The sequence below is a fragment of the Micropterus salmoides genome, unplaced genomic scaffold, assembly GCF_014851395.1.
Source record: "Micropterus salmoides isolate LMB-PRFRI ecotype aquatic unplaced genomic scaffold, ASM1485139v1 Ms_hic_scaffold_9, whole genome shotgun sequence".
Taxonomy (NCBI): Eukaryota; Metazoa; Chordata; class Actinopteri; order Centrarchiformes; family Centrarchidae; genus Micropterus; species Micropterus salmoides.
The window spans coordinates 26,618,079-26,643,120 of NW_024044681.1; the positions used below are offsets into that span (position 1 = coordinate 26,618,079).

At 41.4% G+C, this 25,042-nt stretch overlaps 3 protein-coding genes across 3 annotated transcripts in view; 1 reads left to right on the plus strand and 2 right to left on the minus strand.

The window, feature by feature from the left end:
• Positions 1-226: 226 nt before the first annotated feature.
• Positions 227-4,869, plus strand: gltpd2 (glycolipid transfer protein domain containing 2). The gene is made up of 4 exons (XM_038708423.1): positions 227-838; positions 3,123-3,181; positions 3,350-3,528; positions 3,621-4,869. Exons 1-4 carry the CDS (start codon positions 769-771, stop codon positions 4,216-4,218), a joined length of 906 nt encoding a protein of 301 aa, XP_038564351.1. The 5' UTR covers positions 227-768; the 3' UTR covers positions 4,219-4,869.
• A 1,098-nt stretch (positions 4,870-5,967) lies between these two features.
• atp1b2b (ATPase Na+/K+ transporting subunit beta 2b) lies at positions 5,968-17,540 on the minus strand. Its single transcript, XM_038708424.1, has 7 exons — positions 17,073-17,540; positions 11,997-12,125; positions 11,795-11,902; positions 11,382-11,587; positions 11,065-11,124; positions 9,957-10,052; positions 5,968-9,785 (listed from the first exon to the last, which is right to left on the minus strand). The coding sequence occupies exons 1-7, from the start codon at positions 17,161-17,163 to the stop codon at positions 9,618-9,620; spliced, it is 858 nt and encodes a 285-aa protein (XP_038564352.1). The 5' UTR covers positions 17,164-17,540; the 3' UTR covers positions 5,968-9,617.
• Positions 17,541-18,513: 973 nt separating this feature from the next.
• LOC119895047 (neuronal tyrosine-phosphorylated phosphoinositide-3-kinase adapter 1) overlaps positions 18,514-25,042 on the minus strand; it is a 30,770-nt gene continuing 24,241 nt past the window's right edge. The window contains exons 4-7 of the mRNA XM_038707840.1: positions 23,249-25,036; positions 22,900-23,142; positions 21,783-21,886; positions 18,514-21,209 (exon numbers count right to left, since the gene is read on the minus strand). Coding sequence (XP_038563768.1) covers positions 20,778-21,209; positions 21,783-21,886; positions 22,900-23,142; positions 23,249-25,036 — 2,567 coding nt within the window. The 3' untranslated portion in view covers positions 18,514-20,777. The remainder of the gene's footprint in view (positions 21,210-21,782; positions 21,887-22,899; positions 23,143-23,248; positions 25,037-25,042) is intronic.

The following is a 25,042-nucleotide window of genomic DNA, read 5'->3' on the forward strand; positions in this document are numbered from 1 at the left end:
TTTTATAATGCATTTGTTTACATTTAGAGATTCACATGTTTCATGTTATATTGTCCTTTAAAGCAACATGTTTTCAGAAATGTGTGTCAGCACTGTTGTAATGTGTGATGGTCATGGTGGTGCTCTCCGCAGTGTGTGTGAATGAGTAAGAGTAAGAGAGAGAGAGAGAGAAGGGAGAAGGGGAGGGAGGGAGGTGGTGGTGGGAGGAGAGGAGAGGGAGCAAGTGTTTACTCAAAGCTACCAGGAATATAGCACATATGAAGAAGATGAATCTGAAGGAAGAGGGTTACTGGCGGACAATCTACGTTGGCTCTGCTTTATCAGCCAGTGCCTGAGCTCGGCTGATCTCTGGACCCTCAGATTGAGTAACACATCATGAGAGAGGCAGTCTCCAGATCAGTGAGAAACAAAGGCTGGATAGAGGAAAGACGGGAATCAAGGAAAGTCACAGAAAATAAAACAAATAAAGAGCAACAACAGGCTGAGTTGTAATACTCTGACGAGGGAAAACAGCATTTGTAAAATAGAGTTAAACAGTGATTGTCACTTTCAGGTAGAATGGTTGAAAGAACCATTTATTTAGGGTTTCGGGGGAAAGTATGAAAGATTTGGGGGGGGGGGGGTCAGAGGTGGTGGTGCTGTAGGGAGTAATTGTGGTGACAGTCTGTGCAAAGGGACAGGGATACATCTGAGACACAGAGGAATTAAAAGACAAGGAAAACGAGAAGTAACAGGGAAGGACTGGGCAGACTGAAACTGGACTTCAGTATGGGTATAAAGAGCAGGGCTGCTGCAGCTATTGTAGTCCTGCTGCTGGTCCTGGGCTCCCTGTGGATCCGTGAGTATTTCTGTGTTACCTATACAATGCCTCTCTTGTTTGAAATGTCTGTGCTCCAGATCAGGAATGTGTCACATGTTGAGGTGGCTGCAGAATCAAGCATGGTGGTCACACCACTTTTGTTCACTCTTTATGCCCAAAAATTATTTTAACAACTTGACAGAATATTTCTATGATTTGAAATGTTATTGGAATGAAATGACAAAATAACTATTTCAGTCACATTAGATAAACTATTCCCTAAATATAGACTTTTACACATGTTATTTTGTAGACAAAGATTTTTGGGACATAATGATCTATAGGGCAATAATGCAAATCATCACCAAACTCTCTCTATTTTCTTGTAGGAACCTTTGTTTATTTGAATATGTCACCAAAAATATTGTACTGTATCTTTGTTTGTCATTTCAAGGGGGGGGGGGGATGACTGGTAAGCTGTGTAACAATGTTCAATTGTGACCACATGATCTTCTTCTTGAGCTTGGATTAAATTCAAAGATTTAAGAGAGACGTGAGTCAGAGTGCAAACTCAGCCGAAAGGTTTTCAGATTTTATGCATGAACAGCCAGCTCAGTATCCTTATAGTAACTCAATTAGGAAACTTAAATTTAGATACAGCTCTTAGTTAGTCATCTTCACTTTCCTCTTGACATTTTTTGGCAGCATCTTCCGTAGTTCACTGTCAAGTTAGAAATACATTTCTGACAGCTGTGAGACGATCTCTGTGTTAAATTCAAACTGAGGCAGTGTGGTAGCTCAGTAAGGCTAACTAGCCAGGCTCTCTGGTCAGGACAGTCTTCCAGGGTTAGCTTCGAGGTCGCACCACGTTTGTGTGCGACATTACAGGCAACTTTTGTGGCTTTTGTTGTAAGGTGGTTGGATACGTCTGTCCCTAATGTGTGGTCTGAATACCTGCAGGGGCCTCTGAGGGAATGCCAGAAGTTCCCAAATAAATGTACCACAGTTGAACTAGCAACTGCATGCTGGGAAATACTGGAATGAACCCACAAATTTGTCACCAATAAATGTCTTAATTTGAATATGAAATATGTACTGTATAGCAGTCTTCAAATTCATGTAATGGTTATTTTCATAACTGCAACTTATTCTGCTATATAGTATAGTGTGTGCATTTTGTGGCCCAATAGAGTCATGTAGTTAGAGAATTAAATTTGGCCTGATATTGATCCCAGCTACGTGCTTGCATTTTGCTGAGGAAGTCATTGTTTGAGACAGTCAATTAAAATCAAAGGATTTGCTTTGTCTCAGGCTGGACTGAGCTCAAAAAGGATTAAAACTCAACAAAACTTATTTCCTGTCTTAGGAATGCTTGTCTTTGTGCTACATGATGTACAGTATGATCTAAAACTGGACTGGAATTAATCAAGTGTAGAACAAATAGTCAGCCAGTTTCTCGTGTTAACAGGACACCAGATATCTAACATGACAGTGATGCTTGTTACTGAGCCATTATAAAACTAAGGATTCTCTCATTTAATATAAACCGCAATATTTTTATAATCCCCATGTATGAAAGACGATGTGAAAGGGGAAGCTCGTAGTGATGACCCTACATACAGTTATCACTCAAGGCCTTATAGGCTTTATAGTAAGTTTCAGCTCCTTGTTAAGCTATGCAACCCACAATTGTACTGTTTTGTTTCACTTTCACTGCTCTCATAGCATTGTTTTCAGCAGAGGGCAGCTGTTTTCAGAGAAAACCCACTGTATGCTACCTGCTCAGAACCAAAAGGCAGACAGACATAGTCAGCAACCAGCTAGTGAAGGTGGTGGAGCATTGAGCAGCTGAAGAGCCAGATATTTCCCTCAGGAGGTGGTAGAGACCAAAAGCTGAGCTAAAAGAGAGTTAATATTGAACTTGCATTCACCAGGTGGCCAGAAACACAACTCCAAATGAAAGATAATGTTGCTCTGTAACTGCTGGATGTGTAAATGAGCAACAGTTTGCTGTCAAATTCACCATACCACCTTAAAATATTTCCCTATGTTGCTTTTATCTTTTATGTAAAGCACTTTGTCAACTTTTGAAAGGAAAATGCGTGTCCCATTGACCCAACATTCTTTATAATTTATAATTTACATGGAAATGCAAAACTATATTGATGTGTCAAATGCTCGCATACAGCTCAGAACATGTTTGACACAGAGCTGCAGTAAAGTTGCAGTGTTATCAGAAACAGAAAGCCTCTGTTTCAGTGGGAAAGTTTCCACAAGTAATACGAACTGTTCTCTTGTTTCTCTTCACAATGTCTCACTGCAGAGGGAGGTTTGGATTACCATTGGGAGTCTTGTTTGAAAGGTTATAATCAGGGGAATAAGGTAGGAGCAGAAGCTACTTACATAGCATTTCATTACTTATTCCATTTCCTCCACATTGTAGATTTTTGTGAAGCAGATGGTTCATTTGAATGTGATGAATCACTTCCATGTTCTCTCTCTTTGTCCTATATATCGCTTCCACACGCCTCCCCTTCCCCCCACTTTTAGTTTCACCAGCTGTATAACAGCAGTGGGGCCCATGGGGTTGAGGGCCCGCAGGTTCTGGAGGAGTGCCCTGGTCAGACCTTCCAGGTGTCACTGCTGCTTTCCCACCTGCGGGCTGCACCGGCCTACACCTCCGATGTGCTGCTGCAGCCGTATCTGTCCAGCTGGGACGAGCTTGTGAGGTAAGATCATCAGATAAATTAAGAGTACGGTGAGAGAGATTTAGGTTCATGACATAATCTGGACTCTAAAATATTCTGTGTCACTCCTCTAGGTTTATGGAAGCGCTGGGCCCGATGGTGGGACTGATATCTAAAGAGATAGAAAGCAAAACCTCTATAATCCGCCAACTGGCCCTGTTGGCAGAAGAAAACCCTGAAGCAGAGCTTGGCCCAGATGTGCACTCACTGAACGCAGAGAATAATCTGGAGGCCTCACAACACAGTGGTGCTTACCACTCTGTGCGCTCCATGATCTTGGTGGAGCTGAATCAAGGAGTGGTGAACTTCCACCAACAGACAGACTCTGGATGCCGGACACTTCTGCGTCTGCATCGCGCTCTGCTTTGGCTGAAGCTCTTCCTGGAGAAGCTGGCTGAGACACCGGTGGCTGGACGGTTCAAGAGCCCCTCAGAGCTGTGTCGCGAGGCCTACCAGAACACCCTCGCAAACCACCATACCTGGTTCGTCCGCAGGGCTGCCGAGCTAGCCTTCATTGCCATGCCAGAGCGGGGTTTCTTCTTCAGACTGGTGTGTGTGCAGAACCAACAGGAACTGAGCACAATACTGAAAAGAGTGGTTCGGGCCATTGTAGAGGTTTACAACAGGACACAGAAAGCACTGGAGGAAAATGGCATGCTGGACTTGCCATAGAAAAGGAGACTATCAGACTTTGCACTGTCCTTGTGGGCATCACACATAAACATCTTGCTACAAATGAGTTGAAACATGAATGGATATTTTCAGCTAAAATTCACATGTGCCATGTTTTCCCTCCCAAACAAAGCGCTGTGTCAACAATCAACTAATACAGAAAGTCAGTTTGCTTTCAGTCTGTGGACATTCTTCATCAAATTTTATGAGATCAAGTCTGGACATGACCTCATCTGAGAGGTATTTGGATTATTTAAGCAAGTGGACACAATAACATGAACACCACAGCAACCCTGCTAAATACAACATTAGTGAAGCTCATACGGTTCTTAAGACTGTGCAACAGAGGAGGTGATTTTGTAATAGCTTGCATCAGATTGTACATGTTTAATGTACATGTACAATTAGGATGCTGCTGTTTTAATTGTAGTTAATGGTTAATGATTTATTCTGCTATCTCAGAACAGCCAACATCTAGATCCCTTGTAGCCCTATAATCTGGAACTAATCTATCCTGATTAAAGGATACAAAACAAATCTATGTGTGCTGAACAAAGGACAATATGGTGCTTCACAGTAACTGGAGTAATAATTTCTCCCTTAAGATTTTGTATCATGTTCAGAATAATTAAATATCTGTAATCCAGTTGCTCATTTTGTGACGTAGTCTGGTCCATTAGAACTCTGACATTTGAATGCCACTGAATCCACCATCCGGCAGAGGTTCCAGTGCTTTGCTACAGACTAATCTTCACTTTTCTAACATCTTGGTGGATATAACCCTAACTCAAATGCAAAGGCCATTCCCTCAGTAACACATCTTTGTCTGTGAGAAAATATTAGATGTTATAGACTAAATATTAGAAAAAGTCCTGATCTGAACAATATAAAATTGTGTGTGTAACAGAGAGAATAGCATGTACAAGTATCAGACACCGACACTACTCCTGATCAGACTATTTTAAACCTACAAATGCCTCTAATGCTACGTAATCCTGGCTTTCACCCTTTTCCTGCTCTGTGTCCTCTCTTTCTGAGGAGGAGAAAGAAAGGAGAGATAAGTATAGAGCCTAAAGCGTCGGAGTGAACAGGACACAGGAGCTGGTTGAAGGTCAGTAAGAGGAAATATACTTCGGCTGTAATCTTGTCAAGCAATTGGTGGCAGACTATATAAGAGTAACTCCCAAAGGAAAAAAAACGTCAGATTTAAAACAGGATCTACATATTTCTGAGTCTTAAATCTGGGGCCTTTGACGTGTGATGTGTGTAGGAGGATGACTGATTGCTGCTGGCATTTCTACTATGTATCTAACTCCTCTAGATACTCTTTGTGAAAACAAAATGTAGATTCTCACTAGTTCACTTCACACGTGACTGTCGTGTCACGTGGCAAGGTGGGTATTCTTTTTTGCACCATGTACCAGGATGTGTGCACAGGATAACACTGGTGTCCACTGGTGCTGCATGCCATGAGGATTACAGTGAATGAGATTACATTAGATTATATCCATCTGACATTACTCCTGACACTAGCTGCCTTCTTTATCTGTCCCCCATAAAGTCCATACAGTATTTGACTAAATTCTGACTCATAATAAACTATGATGAAAGGATCCGTATTGGCATTATGGCCATACCACATTAATGTTGGTGTCTGTCCATGATTGATTAATTCCCTCCCTCATCCTCTGATAACACCAAACACTAAAGGAAAGATGACAAGAGGCAAAAATGAAGTGTGAGTCTGAGTTCCCTTAAATGACATTTATTTATTTCTCTATCTTGGTTTGCAGTAAACATGAGCAAAAATATACATACAGTAAGAGCAAAAAATAAAGATCCAGAATATAATTATCATCCTTTTGGGACGAGAGTATCTCAACAAATTTAATTGATTTCTTTCTTGAACTATCCTTGCACCACAGTCTTAGGCAACAGTATGATTTAAGACGAGGGGGGTCTGAGGTTTGTTGAAATTATTCCTTATTTGAAACATGAGTAGTTGACTCTCTGACATTTGTTTCAGGCCTTGTTGTAGTTTTGTGTTTTTATGAAATGTTTCTGTATGCTTTGCACTTGAAAGTTCTCACAAAGCACTGCTCATTCTGATGTATTCACCAAACTATCAATTTGCCTTTAATGTCTTAATTCTGATGCAAAAGACTGCAGTGTCCAGAGAACTTTCATTGCAAGCTTTAAGAGCTCCATTTAAGAAAGTATAAAGGACTCAAACAATGACAAAAAAACATTTCCAACTAAGCTGTTAACATTTTGCCATCCGATTAATTAAATGATGAAAACCTGCCAGGTAGCTCCCATACCATGATACAATCCAAGCTTATACATTTTCTCCTCTTTTAAACAAAATAGCAATAAAAATACTCTTTTATAAAGAAAAACATTATATTGTTCCATTATGATAATGCAAACTGGCAAACTTGCCTGAATGCAATATCTGCATGTTCTTTCCATTTTTGATTCACTGCACTTGATGATACCTGTTGCACTGATTTTGTTACTGCCTTTCCAATAAATACATTACACAGCCACACAAGAAAGAAATATATTGCTTTTTGAGGACATCTCCAAATTATTAAAGAAACCCACCCCAGATAAATGGAGATAACTGGAAATAACATTCTGTGACACTGGGGAACAACACTGTGTCCACCAGGAGGCACTGTTATGTTGTAGTGAGACATGTTCCTTTTGTGCGTATTATTATTATATAAGACTAGGCCTTTTAATAACTCAGGGTGTTTAGCCCTCAACCTGCATCCTACAGTATCACTGCATGAAATCCTTACTCAGATCTGCTGCTACGGATCTGTCAGTGCAGCACAAATAAATAAAAATTTAACTGTCATGAAGATCTTTGGTTGAAGAACTAATCTTCACATGCACATGAATAAAACAAGAATGTCCAAGCATTGAATTTGCCGTGTTGTGAATTAAAAGGGCTTTAATTAATTTACTAATGTTTAAGGGAAAATAGGACAGAATGCAAGACATGAATAAACCTTGTTTCATCTATTTTGAAGACGTTGACAGTGAATCAGGCGTTTGACACAAGGAGGAGGAGTGACAAAGTAGGGTAAAGAAGTTCAGCGGGCCTGCTCTGGATTAGCCGACCAGATTAAGAGATTACAGTGAAATTAAGTAAGTGTTGCAGAAATGCAGAGGAGAAATGCACGTGAACTGGTCAGTGGACTGTCTCAAAAAATGGAAACAAAAGAGCCTCAGATGACTGTTCATTCTGAATATCCCTCCGATATAGATCAGACAATCACATTAGATCTATTCTATTCTTTCTTTGTCAAGAATGGATCAGATAATGAGGTCCTTTTTAGACCACTGTGAGATATTTGCGAGCATACTGACAAACACATTGCTCTGAGAGAAATTAAGTGTTGGAGTCAAGCCAGACCTTAATGTGAGTGAACAGATGCTCGTGTTCTACATTTGCTGCGATGACATTGCAGGATCACAGTCACATTGGTACAATTTTGTAGCCGTGCCAATAGGTAATGAATACGCGTTAAGTAAACAGCTCCAGCAGCAAACTCAGGCCTTATCTATGCTTTTTCAAAAGGCTGGTTGTTCAAACTGGTAGTCTAGTTATCCTGATGGCTTAGCCTTTAGACTGATTCATACAACAGTAGTGAACACTACAACAACAAAAAACAATTTGAGTTTCTATGTGATCAAATTTCCAGTTTTGTTCATTTCCTACAGGCCTATAAAACAAAACTCAAACAACTCACATATCCAAAACTCTAGTCACGTTTAAAATTATATGTAAACTATTAATTTTGATACCCTGGATGAATATTGTAGAGGATGATAATGAGTATGAATCAAACAAAGGAAACAAACACAAACTTACTACATTCTTCTCCTCCAAAACTGTACATTAATTAATTCAACTCAGCTTCACAAACAAAAAACAAAGAAAACACACACTTCAAGTGCAAATCAATACAAAATATGATAATGGCATCTATTTGTGATACATATAATATAGATGCAATACACGCAAAAAAACAACTCTAAATATTAATGTTTAAATGATGAAAAATTTAGACACAAGAAAATGGCTGCTGGTTTCACATTGGGAATTAAATGATATACACAGTAACAGAAAGTGTAACGTCACTGTGAAGCAGGAGGATCATTTTTGCTGTTTTCATTTGATATTCAGATGGTTGTCTGGGAGACTGGAAGTTTCTGGTTAGCCACTAACTGACTGGGAGTTATAGGGGCAAAACAAAATCGTGTTTTTTGTCAATCTGATGTTGTAAGACGTCCAAAACATAACTGATGTACTGTCTGCTATCAGATTTCATTTGGCGTCAGTGGTGTTGATATGACTGTTTCCAGTGACCCAAATATGAATGGCATATGTGTTTTACAAGCTACTCTCAGGTCGAACAGCCCGTGTAAATATCAAATGATCTAAAACAATTATCATTTAACGGAAACCTTCTCATTTGGACTCAAGCATTCATAATGTATGCCATTTAATGAATATTGCACATTGCATGCAACTTCCCGACCTACAATATGAAATGGGACCTGTTAATGGAACACACAAGCAAACACACACACACACACACACACACACACACACACACACACACACTCTTAAAGGTTTTGACCTCTACTGTAACTCCCATTTTTTTGGGAGATGCCTATGTTACTGTATGTTGAAACACACACTTGCTGTGCGTGAGGTTTAGTAAATTACAGTGTGGTCCCCCCTGGTGGTCAGTGGTTTAACATAACCTTATTTCACACTTAGCAGAGAGGTGGGACACAGGGGCCTCCTGCCCTCATAGAACAGTAAAGACAATACACACATGCAAAATGGCTTCACCTCTGCATCCATCCACCAAGATATATGTGAGTCTGTTGGATTATTCTTGTAAGTGCGACAAAAAAGACGTACCGATATAAGGTTATGATACCATATAAATACTGTAGGTATACACCTTTTGTTTTGTAATTTGTGTATATTCATATATAGAGGGATACTCTATATGAGGCAGCAGGAGGGGAGCAGCAAAAGTGTTAATGTTGCTGATCCTTGCAAACTTTGAAAACACATAGTTCACATCCTTTATATCCCCTAGTTTGTCATGCAGTATAAATAGACGTCACCTCAAACTAATTTACAGAAAAGAATTTGTCCCAAAGCTCACAGACAGAAACGATGACAGGATTATCACCCTTTTATTCTTGCCTCATCTTGTCACACAACTGGACAAACAGTTGCCCAAAACAAATGTGGGGGTTGTAAACAAATCCTAAAAAGGGTGTGAATGCTGAGATTTGTTTCTGTGCATGTGCAATGTTGCAGAGAATGAAGAAAGTAGTTTTCAGGAGAGGAAAAGGGAAACCTATTTATCAGTGTTGATCCTCAGCTTGAAAGACACTCTTCCAGCAAACTTGTCTCTTTCACTGCCCATGGGAATGTTGTTAGCGTTGATCTTGCACTCGACGTTGACATCTTCATTGACAGTAACGTTAAGGAACTTGACAGCAACCAAAGGCTGAGAGTAGTTCACCTGCAAAAACAGATCCAAGGACACTTGAAACACGGGAACCAATGTATTCTGTATGGTATATCTTTAATAAACTGTCTAGACATGCATATGAGTCACTCAAACAAGCTGCTCAGTTATTAACAGCAATGTTGATCGCATTAAGTAATATTTGGATTGAAGACACAAACTTACCTGAGCTTTCTTGCCATAGTAAGGGTAGTACATAAGGTTGAATGTGCCATTTGGAGGGAAGTACAGCAATTCCCCAATTTTATCACTGTCTTCTCTCTGAGGTGAGGTGAGGTTACAAACAACTTCATTAGTTATGGCCTGAAAGATAATTTCTTTTACCGTAAAACTTCAATTAATAGCCCCAGGCTTTTATTGGCTTTATTCACTGAACTCACCCGGCCTATAGTTGGGATTGACGTCTATATAGGCCTTTAAAACCTTTCACAAACAACTTGCCTGGAAATAGGCTACTATGAAATTATTTATTTCAACCAGTATGAATATTACTCAGATAACATACTAATTAGGAATCATTCATTTGATCTAGCGCTAAGAGACAGCGCATCCAACCAGAGAGAGAGAGAGAGGGAGAGAGAGAGAGAGAGAGAGAGAGCGACCGACCATGCAACATCTGAACTGTTTCAATTGAATTGTGGAAAATCAAACTGATCTAATGATTTTTATTGACAATAGTTTAAACATTTATATTTGTATGTGTAATCTAAGAACTAGCTCAAGAGACTTTTTACAGTCAAAAAGCTTCTATAAAAACCAAAACAGTTGACTAATTGAGACCTGCGTTTACTTGTCAGGACATGTAGCCACACCAGTTTCAGTAAAAGGGACAGCAGTCTAATTAGGACTAGGTTTTTAATTGAAGTTTTACAGAATCATTAAGCTCCTTCTTTCTCTACTCTACTTCAGCAGTCTATCTAATGCAAAACAACCTCATCTTGATTGCATACATATAAATATTACTACAATCTACACTACTACTATGCATGTCTAAAACACTGGTTCTGTGCATTTCTTACCCATTCATCTTTGCCAACTTTGTATTTCTGAGAGTAGGCAAATTAATGCAACAAATGAAGAAAGAAAAGAAAAAAAGTGGAGACCAGCAACATACACAGGTGTTGTAAGTGACGTGCAATGCAGTTGAAACAATATAAACACAGACATTAAAGAGAATGGAGATGAGCGACAGGTGGCATATTGCAGATGAGAGTGAGGCACAATAGCTATGAATGGGCTGAAATCCAAATTGTGAAAGACAAAAAGGGATTACCTTTGCACCACAGGTGACATATGGAGCCTGTCCATTTTTTCCTGGCAGCATCCCAATCACCTGGCGAGAAGAAAAGGCAACAGATCTCCAGCACCAATACCATTTCTTAGTCAAACACACAGGAATGGAAAATCATGCTTGAAATTTCTGAAATATGCTAGAAATCAACAATAACTGCAATAACCAGTAGCTATAATCTGGTCTTCTTTTTTTCCCCGGGATAATCTTTTCCTCATTCCCAACTAGTTTCATTATCTCAGTCACTCAATGTCTCCTAGCAACACTATTCGTTTCCCTTCACTTGATGTCTTTCATACCCGATTCAGCTTGATGATGATGCATGGCTTGCCCTCCTGGTATCCATAGTAACGGTCTGTGAGTCCAGAGCATTCCTCCAGGACATTGCGGCTGAACTGACAGGAGCGCTTCGGGTTGTTCTTTACATCACCGCTGTCCTCCTGCATGAAGTACTTGTCTGGGGTGCACTCGTCATTTTTCTGGGCCTGGATGGAGGAGTTGTAGGCTGCAGGGGAGAGAGCGGGAGTGGGGTTTATATTGTTTGTAAGGGCTTATGACTCAGCTAAAACCCTGATGCAAAGCAATCTCCTATCCGCTGACTGTAAAGGAATTATCTCTTATTAGGTAAAAAACAATTCATTCCAGATCTTTGGATAATCCACAGCAGTAAGCTTTTTGAGTCACTGTACGAGAGGCCGAGAGCCAGACTTACGTGCCAGGAACTTGTCCAGGGCCTGAGCGTACATGTCCCAGCTCTCAGTGTTCTTGATGTTATAGACGATCTCAAAGGTCTCGTCTGCTTTGGGTCTAATCACCATGCCTGTGAGTCACAGAGAGAGACAGCAGGGAGTTCACAACAACGCGGCATGGACTGTGAGCTGTGGTCATGCGGTTTGTGTCATTAGTTACTGCACCTGGAGTGGCGAGCCTGTCCTGCCAGGTCGGCTTGTGGTCGTCCAAGGTCTGCAGCATGACATACATGGTGAGTGTAAACAAGCCGGCCAGGAAGATGTAGAAAACTATATAGAAGAGAATAATAAGACCTGCAGCCAAGAAAAGAAGAGAGTTGGATCAACTGTGTGCAATATCAATGCACAGAAGGAATCGATCCGACTATTCAGTTTAATAGAATTTTAAACTTTTATCTTATTCAGGAGAAAATAAGTAGGCCTACATCTTACTTCAAAAGGTAAATCATACAAATGCACTTAATCAAGCATGTAGATACCCTCCTGAAAAAGATATTAGAAATTAAACCTGTCACATAAATCCTACATTCATATTTTAAAGTAATATCTAACTAAGCTTATATGGCGAGTTTACTAAACAGGCTAACTAGTTACCCTGCTAAATTCAGTTATGGTTATATATATATACTGTATAATTGTATGATTTTGCACTTGTTGCCTTAATATTTTTTTTTGTGATGCATATTATTCGTATCTATAGCCAAAATCTTCCCTTCACTTTAACTCCAAATTAATTCAATTTTTAAACATATAAATTGGCCTTTGTAGTAACTACCATGTACTGCAATTATTCATTAAGAATACAATTAAACCTAAAAAATGGATAAGCATTACACAAAAAACACACCAGTGTTTTTGTTTGCAATGATTGCTGTATTTAAGACTTCTATGTCTGACAATACACTTGTTGAGCTAGTGGCTTTGCATTCCAATGGAAAGTTTTTGATTATTGGACTAACATCTGCAACTTTAGGTAAGTGCAGTCCATTTCATAATTACCATAATGCGCAAACATATTAAAAAAAATGAATAATCTGACATCTAAATTGATAATGGAATCATTTTAATAATATGTCGCAGCTGTGTTGTCTTGTGTCTGTGTGGTCATTTTCTGACAAAACATGTTCACATGAGGCCAGTTAATCCTCATTAAACTAGAGGTTCATTCCATCTGCTACAGCTACCTCTCTCACTCTCACTCACGCACAATCCACCGACCTTTAGATATTTCAAATGTCATTAATTCCACAACATGGTCTAAAATAACAAAAAGTTACTTTCATCAATTAATGGTCAAAACACAAACTGTATGTTCATGCCTTTCTTGCATGCGTTCACCTAACTGAGACAAAACTGTTATCCATCCCCGGGCCTGAAACTGTGAATTAAACCACGATTGAATGGCTGGTATCTGACTAATTTCATTAAAGAGTTGCCTTTTTCATGGAGGGGGTGGAACTATGACAGGTGGAGATACAGGAGGAGAACAAGGACCCCCTGGAGTCTGGGTTACAGGGTCAGGAGATTACAGGCCATCACAGACTGGGCCTATTTCATTAACAGTGTAAGCAGACCATAGTGTTCATGTTACATTACAAAGAAAATAGATTTGCAACATAAAAGCTAAGTTTGTCATGCCAATAAATGTGTTAATTATTCTTACTGATTTGCCCCTTTAGTGGTTCATCAGGAAACAGTGATATCATAATTTCCCAGAACTCTTCTCATTGCATTTTCTGTCCAATCAGCAGTCCAAAATATTAAATTGACATGATGTAAATCAGAAAAGCAGGAAACCTTCATATTTGAGAAGCTGGAGCCAGTGAATGTCTGGAACATTTGCTCAATAAATGGCTAAGAATTCATCAAAATCAAAATTGTTGCTTATTCATATCAGATTAGATTAGATTAGATTAGATTAGAGTCAACTTTATGTGTATGGGTACAGAGTTAATGAAATGCAGTTAGTATCTAACCAGAAGTGCAGAAATATATACACAGTTATAGTCATGCTATATCTGACAAAATGTAAAATGGAGTTACAATATACAGATATTATACAGTAATAAGTAGACAGAGTTAGAGAATGGAGAGTGCAAATGTAACATTGTACGTACAGTATGACCGGCATCTATGCATTCGATAAGTATGCAGAGTTGGTTATATATACAGTTGGTTATATGTACAATAACAAATATTAAACAGTGCAGGGAGTCAGTCTGCGCAAAAATATGAATAGTACAAATAACATGTACATTAAAGTACTGTGAGCAGTGCAGTATATGATTAACTAATCGATTTACTGTCTAAAACATTACAGAGGAATATGTAACATTGTACCACTCTGCCAATGCTGTATTATAATCAATGCACAGAGGTTAGATGAACCCTCTGTGAAAAGGTTGTCAGTCAACCCCAATAACCTAATGATGTGATGTTAAATACTTTTGAAGCAGCTGTTTGATCCCATCTCATGCATTTCTGTCCACACAGAGAGCAAGAAAACAAAAATAGCATTTTCTATCTTATTTTAAGCATCAACACCTGAGGCCAGCGTTGGGTAGCAACTGAGTGTCCTAACCCTGTGCCTCTGCTGCATGGCCCCCGGTGTGGAGCTCACTCGCTCTGTCAGCAGGCTCAGTGCTGCATCTGCCTCCCCACTCAGTCAGGCTTACAGGAATCCATAACAAAATGTCAAGGGGAAGCTGCTCCACGAGGGGCAATTACAGAGGGTGATCTCTTTAATCTTCAAGTGTGTGTTTTGTTTTGCTCCAACAATTATTGGAATCCAAGGTGAAATGAATGAATGGCTGAGTAAGATGGCAGCGAGCATCCCATCTGTCGCATGGAAAAGACCCAAGCTGAGTCATTAAATATATAGTCATTTCTCCGGGCCCCGGACCAGGCTGGAGGCACTACAGCGAGAGAGGCATCAGAGGTAGTGTGGTAGTGTTTTTCTCTGTCATCCAGAGGGGATGTTGTGCTGACCACAAATATGACACCACCCTGGGGAGACTGGATGCACACACGTGCATACAGGGTCAAGCATGCAGGCAGGGTGGCTTTCCCCCCTGGCAAAGAGGGTGTTAGGTTTACAGTCTGCCCTCTCAGTCCACACTGATGATAGACAGTAAAGCATCTCTCTTTCACCCTGGTTTTGTTTGCAGACGGCAGCTGAAAGCAAAGAACAAAAGGCCAGGGCGGGATGGTTCAGCATCCTGTGCTTTCTTCAATAATAATGGCAAGAGGTGTCTCTTTTCTTTCAGAATTAATTAGGTGGACATGCTGCTCAATTACTTTGTAAATTGGTGATCAAACAGATCTCTGAACTAAAAATGAAATGTTCTGGGGAAAGAATTAATAGCTTTGAGCTGTGGTTCCTTTAATGTCAAACCATTTATTATATCGTGTATGGTCTGCAATCTTATGCTAAAGCCAGAATCATTAGGCCCCTTAAGGCTCTTTTCTTATGTTACAGTAAGAGCCTTTTGTTGTTTTTGGAAGTGGGATGTGCAGAACCCTTAATTAGTCCTATTTTGAATAGATGGTTGTTTGGCCATGTTTGTGTGGTGTCAGCTGCTGGCAATGTAATGTCAATTTGCAGGACTGTTCTACTTTACAAAGGTTATTTCCATATCATTACAGCTGTTTACACCAAGCAGAACACACATGGAAGTGTTCTGTTTCATCCTCAAAGAAGTCTTTGATCTAATGCTCTGAACACCAAACATTATACTGCATAATTATTAAAAGTGTGAATGACAGATTTGCCTTTTAAGGATTCTGGCAACCTAACCAGGGTGTTTTCTTGCCTTTTTCTGCATGCGTGTTGAGATACTTGGGTGTAGAAAATGGATGGATGGGCTGTAAGCCACCCAGTCAAACAAGTGGAGTAGAGGTACAGTGCATGCAATGTAAAGTAGAAGAATGAGGCAGTGCTATGGTGAAACGAAAGCTTAGACCTACATGTAATGGCTAACTACAGAAATAGCCTAATTAACAAGCCTTAGAGAGCACAGCTTAAAAAGGCCACCAGACCTTAAGGCACCTGGGACAGACTGAGCTGGATTAAGTCGTACACTGCAGGAGGAGTCCAGCAAACGAAGCTGCAGTCATTGATTCCCAACTCTGCAATTGTATGTCTTTGCAGGAAACATAATCACCAGAATACCACTGCAAGTAAAATCACTTTCAGCATTATTCCAATCACACGAAACTTACAACTTGCAATACTAAATGTCAGCGTTGCAACTGAGATCATGTCCCCAGTGAAAAGATCAAAAATAATCTAAATTCCTGAAAGTGGTTGACTTTGCTAGATTCTACTTCCTGAATTGATACCTTCCCTGTCAGCCAATGAAGTCATTAGATTAAGATTAAATCCCTCACTGATTTACACTCACTGGGAGGGGCCGGGTTGGAGGTGATACAAATAGCATTTGGCCCTCGGCTTTACCCAGATTAAAACGCTCCAATGTCATTACAACAGAGCCATATGCGCCCTATCATTTCATGAATATTTGAAATAGTTGCAGGCTCTTTGTGTGGCAAAAAATAGGACAATATGTGGCAATACTGCTGCACACCGAGGCTGGGATCTGACTTCAAAATCTTGGGGGAGTGGGGATGGGGGGGGGGCTGAAAATGACATCATGTTGTAGGCGCATTAGATAAAGCATACAAAACATATATCTACCAAACTTCAGTGACCCATCTCTCTTTAAAAAGTCTTTTCTGCAGCAGAATTGATGGTAAAGCTAGCTAAGGCTCTCTCACTGCTGCCACAGAGAGGAGCTGATGACATGCACTTTGCAACGGAGTGGAACCTGTTTCAGCAGTGCTGCAGCAATCTGGCTAATTTAAATGTAAAATAAGACCATATGCCTCCAGCCTTATCTTGAGCGCACTGCGCAGTAAAAGCAGTGCCACAAATAAATAAATAAAAAGAAACTACGAAGGATAAAAAAAAATCCGCCGGCTTCTACGGGAGCTGTGCCGCATTCAGTTTTCAGCACCAGATTGTAGTGGACAGCGACGGCAACGAACGCTGAGGGAGAATAATCAACCCAACTTCTATCTTTGCAAAATCTATATCATAGTTACGCACGTTCATTGCTGAAGGAGTCCTCTCATGAAGCACCATGTTGAATCTTTATAAAAGGTTTAAGAGACTATGATGGAGACCTGTTACAGAGCCTAGGGACCATGTTTACTGCATTGCTGTAGCTGGACAGTACTTACCCCAGCTGCTCGCCGTTCTGCCCAGGAACTCCCTCGTCCTCGGGTTCCATATAAAGTCCTTCCACTCGCCTTTTTCTCCATCCTTTGCCATTTTGTCATACAAGTTCGGACCCCAAACCTCTATGTGACAATACGCGCCGCGTTTCAACAATTAGCCAGAGAGCAGAGAGAGAGAGAGATAGATAGAGAGAGAGAGAGAGAGAGAGAGAGAGAGCTCTACTGTACCGCCGTGGCAATGGGAAAAAGAAAGGCAATTACAGTTCTACTCAAACGCACAAGTGAATGGAAAATGAAGTAAAATCCCTCCTATAGCCTAGTAACAGCAACAGGTAGAAACAATACGAGGTAGCTGTCTTACACTCAGCACAGACCAAGTATCTGCCCTACCCCCCCAGCTCTTATCTGCATGCCGCAGAGTTTTGATGAGTGGTGCAGAAATCTAGTGATACTGCGGTAAAGGACTCCCTCCGCCTCTCTCTACAAGCAACCCCCCTCCCCCCACCTCATCCGTCATACCCGACAGAGATGCTCCCTCCTCCTCCCGCCTGGCCAATCACCTGCACCGCATCCTCCTTCCTCACAGGCCCACGCATGAAAGACAACCCTTACAGCAAACCGTGTTATGGCTGAGGGCATCCTTTTATTGGCTCTGAGGCCCGTGTCGTCACGTCCCCAAAGAAAAACCAGCATAATACCCCTTCCTAAAGGACCCTGAAGTGTCTGTGACTGATGAATTGTACTCCCCACTGTTGTGTTTAATTATCCATCCTGGACCCAGCAACATATTCATATTATAATAATTCAGGGACGTCATTATTTGTGTCATATTGCCTGTCTAGTTTGCCATAGACGTAGGAGCCTTGCATAGGGTTTCCTTTTTTCCCCTCCTTTATTTTGTAGCACCAATAATGACAAATTGAATATTCAGATGATAATGTAGATAATGAAAGCTTTCACCTCAGCGTTTTTTACACAAACATTTGGGAAATGGTGAAACAAATTGTCTGTATATGTGCCTCATGTAGCTATATGTGACATTTCAGCGTTGGATGCTATTGAAAAGTAAAATGGGCTATGGTGCTTGCCGTAAGTGGGATCCCTTGTTAAACAATAAACTGAACTTTTGGCCAGAAAAGTAACTAATCATAGTAAAGTAACTATATAAAAATGTAACTATGAAGATAGGTTAAGGTGTGATGGATTACTCTGAGTCAGTACAACTGTTTCTGAGTGCTACACTGAAGCAGTGTGTGTGGTCCAGTATCATGCATGGGGCCACACCAGCGGCAGTGAAGAGTGAAGGTAGCGCCCTCACCTGTACACAGAGGTTGCTGCAACACCTGCTGCAGAAATGCAGTGGGAACATAATGTTCACTTCCCTACCATCTCCACTGTAAAACATGAGGCATGAAAACATGCAACACTTCTGTTTGTTGTGTAAAGTTCATTATATAAAATTTATTTATAATGACAATATCAATGCAAATATAGCACTACAGTGATTTCCAAGGTACACCGTATCTTACCATATCAATATAGTATGGCACTCATATAATGGCCACTGTTTTAGAAGACACACAAACCAACAGCTTCTGTAAACTATTTTGGAAATGATACCTAGGGTTCCATATCATTCTGTGAAAAGGTGACTTCTTGGTATCTGAAATTAGTCTGGGCACAATAGTCAGTATCATTGGAACATTTTCAGTGTAAGGAATCTCTGCATGCATTGCACTTGCCCATTTACTTCAACCTGACCTGTGTTTGTTTGAAAATGGACTCAGCAAGTTTGAAAAAACTGTGACCCTTAAACACGAGCAGGTGGAACTAAAAACAAAAGGCCAAGCAGTGACTCTCAAACATTTAAATAGGTCTTCTTTTCACTGGGTGTACTGTACTGTACAGCTTGGTGCTAACTATCATAAAACAACAACAACCAAGAGACATTCAAGTGCTGCAATACTATTACAGAAGGGCTCACTCTTCAAGGTACAAACTTCATTTCACGTGGCTTTCAGAAATAAAACAAATATGTAACAATAACCACTATATTAATAATGTTTCTCATGGTAACACCATGTAGTTGAATGAACAACACCAGTAGTTCAAGATAGCAGCAAAGTATTCAAAATGTCAAGACAAAGAGCTGTTGAAATCTGTACACAAATAAAAATGAATGTAGAAAAAAGGCATAAATAAAACAATGACACAGCTTAAAGGGAGTCTTGCATAAATAAATAAACAACTGTTGGACTGTGCCTTTCTTTAGAGGGCTTACTGTTTATTAGTAGAACTATGAGTAATGCATGGACTGGCTGCAGCAGATAAAGTACTTAATTCTTTTAGAAAAAACAAGTGAACAAAGTTATGTTTATACAGTATATGCTACATAATATGTATTGATTACAAGTATGAAAATGGAAATAATTGCTACATTTTCAATACAGTTGTACATATCTATTTACAGAGCATTAGCATTTAATTTCTCCTAAGCGTTTACCATATTTGTGCAGATTGTTCCAGCATTCTGTTTGAGGTGATCAATACTCACAGTCTTATCAGTTGCACCATATTGGACAGTCTGTGTTGATGGGTGTCAGTGCTTCTGTGTGGTGGAACTATCACTAATGTGCAACTGTGGATAAGCATGAGTGATGAAGTTTTTGTACCATTGATCTGTATCTATATTTGGCTGGACTGCACAGCATGTGCCATCTGTCACGTCACCTTTTCTAATGATACTCCAAGCAATATATTCATCTTTTTCTACAACCACATGTTATCATAGTGAAGATCTGCTGTATGTAAAAGTCGGACATGATCATCTCTACACATATTCTTTTACAATACTGTATGTCTATTGTGACATGCAGAGAATGACACAGTAAATGTGACTTATTCAAGTCTTAGATATGTATGTTAGGCTAGTTGACACAAGTTTTAATTATGTTGCTCCAGCATTGGGAGCATATTGCTATAAAATTGCAGAAATGTTGAGAAAGTAAATAGATTTACATTACAAATATGCAAACAGGTACAGTAGGTAGCTTTTACTCCTCGATGATGATTATTTGCATCCACAAGTACAATCTATTGATACCAAGACATCTCATATGCATTCACGATTTCAAGAAACACTTCAATAACTTATCAATAAGTCTGCCTTTTCTCACCCACAGAGTAGTTTCTATGTGTAACTGCGTGTTGGAGAAAATACATGATTCCTTTATGTCTCAAGTAGTCAGGAGGAAATTTGGCAACACCAATCTCAGAAAACATCCCACCCATTATTGTTAAGTCGGTGTCTTCATTTAGTAGCAATAATACTGGCATTTTGTGGCAAAAAATCATTGGCAATTAGAACACATCAAAAAGGACAGAGCAAGTACAAATTACCCGGGTAAGAGATTAATTTAGTTTGATTGTAACACTTCTTTTTCTTCACCTCTTTTTTTTTGTTTTTCCCCGAAACGAGTTCAAAGTCTCCAATAACCTTAATTACCGCTCTCAGATCAGTTTATCACACAATAAGAGCAACTTTCTCTCTCTCCTCTGTGGTAATTATCTCACCACAACCATTTGAAGAATTTTCCAGTTACTGAAACCATTTTTACTCTTGTTTCTTATCCATTGTTCAAATATTTTCAACTCATATGTGTGTTTAGTCTCTCTTCAGTGCTGTACTTGCTGCCCTGTCTCTCCACCTCAGATAGCCGTGTCCCACACGACGGCCTGTGGCCTCTGGCAGGGTGGCGTGCCAGTCTTACGAGGCTCAGGTGTCCGTCTCCAGCTAGGGAGGATGGGCATGCTGTCCTGCTTGCACAGGCTTTTGTCAGGGCGCCTGTGGGCCTTGATCTCTTTGCACAGGCAGCGTTTACGCTCGATGACTTCCAGCAGCTTGCCGTCTCTCTGGGTCTGCGTTGTGGACTGGGTGGTGCCCCCGCTGACAGGAGCCTGTCCTTGTGCCAGCTGGGCGAGCTGCTGGAACTGCAGCTGTAGGTGGTGCTGTTGCTGAAGCTGCTGGAGCTGCTGCTTTAACTGGAGCTGCTGCTGGTGTAGCTGAAGCTGCTGCTGCTGCCGAGACACACTGGGACTGCTGGGACTGCAGGGCGCTGGAGGTTGGCCCAGACCATGCAGCTGAACACATTGGAAAAAGTCAATTCAGTGAATTGATATAGTGATATATGATATAACAGAATTTAAATTTCTAAATAAACTGCATGATCGACAGCCAACCCTTGCACGTGTTAAATAAAACTGCAATTCTTCTAGAAAGCCACCAGGATGCAGCGCTGTTTCATCTATTGCAGGCAGAGGGAGGGTCAACCAGCCGCATGAAGACAGACTGCAGCACACTCAAACTGCGTCAGCACTTGCTATGCACCCAGAATCTGGGCAAAATGTGCAGCTAAAAGACTGCAGCTCATCACTCTAAAACATAGTCCAGCATGTTCTCTCATCCACTATTCTCTCTGTTCCAGATTACATATTAACCTACGTCACTTCTTTGCGGCTGTTATCCTTTTGAGGGAGGCCAGCATCTTATTCTGCTCAGTGTGCATATCTACCAGCTATAAATAGATCTGCAGGAGGACTGTCTCCAGCAGAAGGGGAAGTAATAATGAGAACAATATTAATGTTAACTCGCAAATCTACCATGAATGAAGTTTATAGAGTTTATAGTTATAAGGCTGGGTGTTATATATTAACCTGATTCAGGGCTTCTCGTGCTGGTAGGCTGCTCTGTCTCTGGACGTCTCCACCCACCTGTCTCACCCCAGCAGCAGAGGAGGAGCGGCCCAGCCGCCCCACTTCTGTAAAGAAACAAACATTACACTGTGTGCCTGCTAATGAGATCACTGGAAAATAACTTTAATAATAATTTAATAATTTTAACACACAGAGCTATGGATATCTAACTACACTCCTGTGAGTTGAGACAGGGCTTTGGTACATTGTGTGCTCGTTATATTTTAAGCTACTAGACAATTATAAAATAACCTTATACTTGTGAATAATGGATATGGGGGAACACATTTTTAATAATACAGGTATGCTTACACAGGGATTTGTACCTGTATCACTCATTTTACTATTATATTATAAACAGATTTACATTAAATTTATTGAACATATATAATAATTAAATTTGGGGATCAATCTTAATCTGTAATGTACGCTATTCAACTATTATTATACAACCAGACCACAATACTATAATTTTCTACAGAAATACTTGCACAGTTAAAAAATAAGTTCAACACAGAAGTGACTTTCAGAGAAACTGATTAGGGAAGAAAAAACTGGGGATGAAGTGCAGACACTGCAGAAGTGACTAAGATGTGACACATGCTTTCAAGTGGCCTGTTGCAGTCCCTCATATCTGCCTGTCTGAAAGCTCCCCTTATGCATGCACTGACTCTTGTCTTGTCTTGTTATTGACTGAAAAAAACTCAGAATTTCTTTCTGACTTTAATCTCAGAGGAAATCAAAGTTCTGTCTCATAAATTTACAACTTATTTTCTCAGAATATCCCCTTTCCATGGCTCACTGTATGTATACATATATATATATATAGCCATAATACTCCATTCTAGAAAAGTAACTTGGGTGGGGAATATCTATCTTTTCCTAAAGTCTGAGGGTTTCAAGTTGCATTTGATGTCAAACAAGCGCAAAAAAACATGTAAGATGTCCCAGTGTAAGACACCCCACAGAGCCAGCGGAAGAATCCCATGTAAATCCGCTGCTATAGTTCCTTTCTAAATCAGATATTATGGTTAGAGGCTATGACTAAAAGATTACAAACACACAAGTGTTTACTTACCTCCATTGCGACAGGCAGGAAACGTCTGGCAGGGAAGAGGCAGGCCGACTCTGGGCAGGGCTCTGAAACCTGGACTGCTATCTACACCGGCCAAGGACTCACTGTGACCAAGGGCCCTGCTGGTGACACCACTGAAGTGCACTGGGATGCCTGAGTGGCCTCCCCGAGACCCCATGCAGATGTCCTCCTTGTCCATCCTTAACAGAGCATCTGCGCTGCCATTCCACGCACGCCCTTCATCCTCTGAGACAAGAAACAGAATAAATATTTCAAAAAGAAAAAGTGGGATTTTTTTTCAATATAGCATTATTATATCTGCACTCTGCATCTAAAATGACCTCTGACTTACTCTCTGTCTCTCTGCTCCCATGGCTGAAGGACAATTTCCTTTGCATAGGCCAGTAAGATCCCTCATCTGCAGCTAAGCTGGCGCTGCTGTCCCAGGGCATGAAGCCAACCTTCGACTGGAGGGACGCAGACCCTCCATTACTTTTGGATGCCCCCTCACCTACACCAGTAAGACTAGAAGGCTGTTGTAGAGACGGCGTCTGAGAGCTTCCTCTCAGGCTCTCATAGGCCGGCGGTCTCCGGAAGCCACCGGAGGGGTAGGTCCACAGCAGGGGGCTGTCCGAGGAGGGAGGCTTGTAAGCTGGCAGCCCGTGAGGAGTGTGTGAGCGAAGATGGGGGCGAGAATGAGGACGTTGGGATGAGGACAATGGCGTAGGGGTTGAGCTGGTACTGCTTTGAGATGTTTGGCTGCTAGTGGAGTGAGCGAGATCCAACTGTAAGCAGTACGGCCCTCCATCTCTATCCCTTTCTCTGTCTCTTTCTCTGTCCCTGTCCTTATCCCTATCTCTGTCCCTGTCTCTATCTCTGTCCTTATCTTTATCTTTGTCTCTCTCCCTGTCCCTGTCCCTGTCTCTACCCCTATCCCTATCCCTCTCTCTATCTCGGTCCCTGTCCCTATCCTTGTCTCTGTCCCTATCCTTATCCCTCTCTCCTTTATCCGACTTCAGGAGGAAGCTCACAGACTTGCCTTCCTTGCCTGTACTTGAGGTTTGTGTCTGGACTGTGGAAGTCTGAGAGCTGCTCTTGTTTGGAACAGGGGAGTCTCCTCTCTCTGGCTTGCGATAGTGATGGTAGTGAGAGGGGCGATGGTGAGGGTGGTGGTGGTGATGGGAGAAAGGGGAGGTGGATTTGGAGGAGGGAGGCAGAGGTGTGGAGTGGCTCCTGGCTCTCAGACCCGGAGCAGGGCCTAACTGGGCATCTCTGCTGTGTTTGTCCTGCTGGGTGGCACTTCCTCCTGTTGACTCCTTGGATACTGGAACATTAGAAGAAGTTGAAGAGGAGGTGCTGGCTTGAGTTGTCACGCTGGATGTTTGAGTTCCCATTTTAGCAGAAGCGGACACCTTGTTTTGCACCCCAACCCCACTGGAGGCTGCTGCCGGCTGAGGGAAGGCAAGCAGTGGGGGCCGGTGCTGGAGAAGATTGGGGAAAGGGGCTGGGATCTTCGTGTTGGACTCAGGCTCGGATTTACTCCCTTGCAGCAGGTAGGGAGTAGGAGCTCTTGGGGTGTGTGGACTGGCAGAGAGGACCTGGGGGACAGGGGTGGAGGATGCTGAGGAAGGCAGAGGAGATGAATGGGATATTGACACGGTGGCTTTGGGTTTGGAGTAGGAAGGAGAGGAAGAGGAGGGGCGTGGCAGAGAGGAGGAGCTGCTGGAGGAGGAGGGTGTGACATGAAAGTGTTTAGAGTTTCTCAGTTTCTCATGTTTTGGAGGGAGGTGTCTCTGGGACTCTCTGTCCTCTTGCAGCGGGTATTTCATCTCCTCATAGATGGCCTCACTCTGGTCTGAGTCAGAGTCAGGGGTGGTGGCCACAGGGGTGACAGGGTGAGGGGTGGCCGTCTGGTTTTCTCTGGTGAACACTTGGCCCACCATTTCTATATAGACTGGCTCATCCTCCCCGTCTCCAGTCTGAATCTGAGAGTCTGCTGCCTGGAAAGGCAAGGATGTGGCAGAAGGAGGCACACGTGGAGGAAGGGGGTCAAAGGAAAGCTGGGTGCTGGGACTTCTCTTGGGCTTTAAAGGAGGGACCTTCTTTGATCCAATATCTCCAGAGTCAGACTTTTTCATGGCTGTAG

Coding starts and splice junctions, on each gene's coding strand:
- gltpd2 (XM_038708423.1), top strand. CDS start 769: ATGGGTATAAAGAGCAGGGCTGCTGCAGCTATTGTAGTCCTGCTGCTG. Junction 3,182..3,349: donor GTTATAATCAGGGGAATAAG/GTAGGAGCAGAA, acceptor CCCCACTTTTAG/TTTCACCAGCTGTATAACAG. Junction 3,529..3,620: donor AGCTGGGACGAGCTTGTGAG/GTAAGATCATCA, acceptor TCACTCCTCTAG/GTTTATGGAAGCGCTGGGCC.
- atp1b2b (XM_038708424.1), bottom strand. CDS start 17,163: ATGGCAAAGGATGGAGAAAAAGGCGAGTGGAAGGACTTTATATGGAAC. Junction 10,053..11,064: donor ATGTCACCTGTGGTGCAAAG/GTAATCCCTTTT, acceptor ACCTCACCTCAG/AGAGAAGACAGTGATAAAAT. Junction 9,786..9,956: donor ACTATGGCAAGAAAGCTCAG/GTAAGTTTGTGT, acceptor CTGTTTTTGCAG/GTGAACTACTCTCAGCCTTT.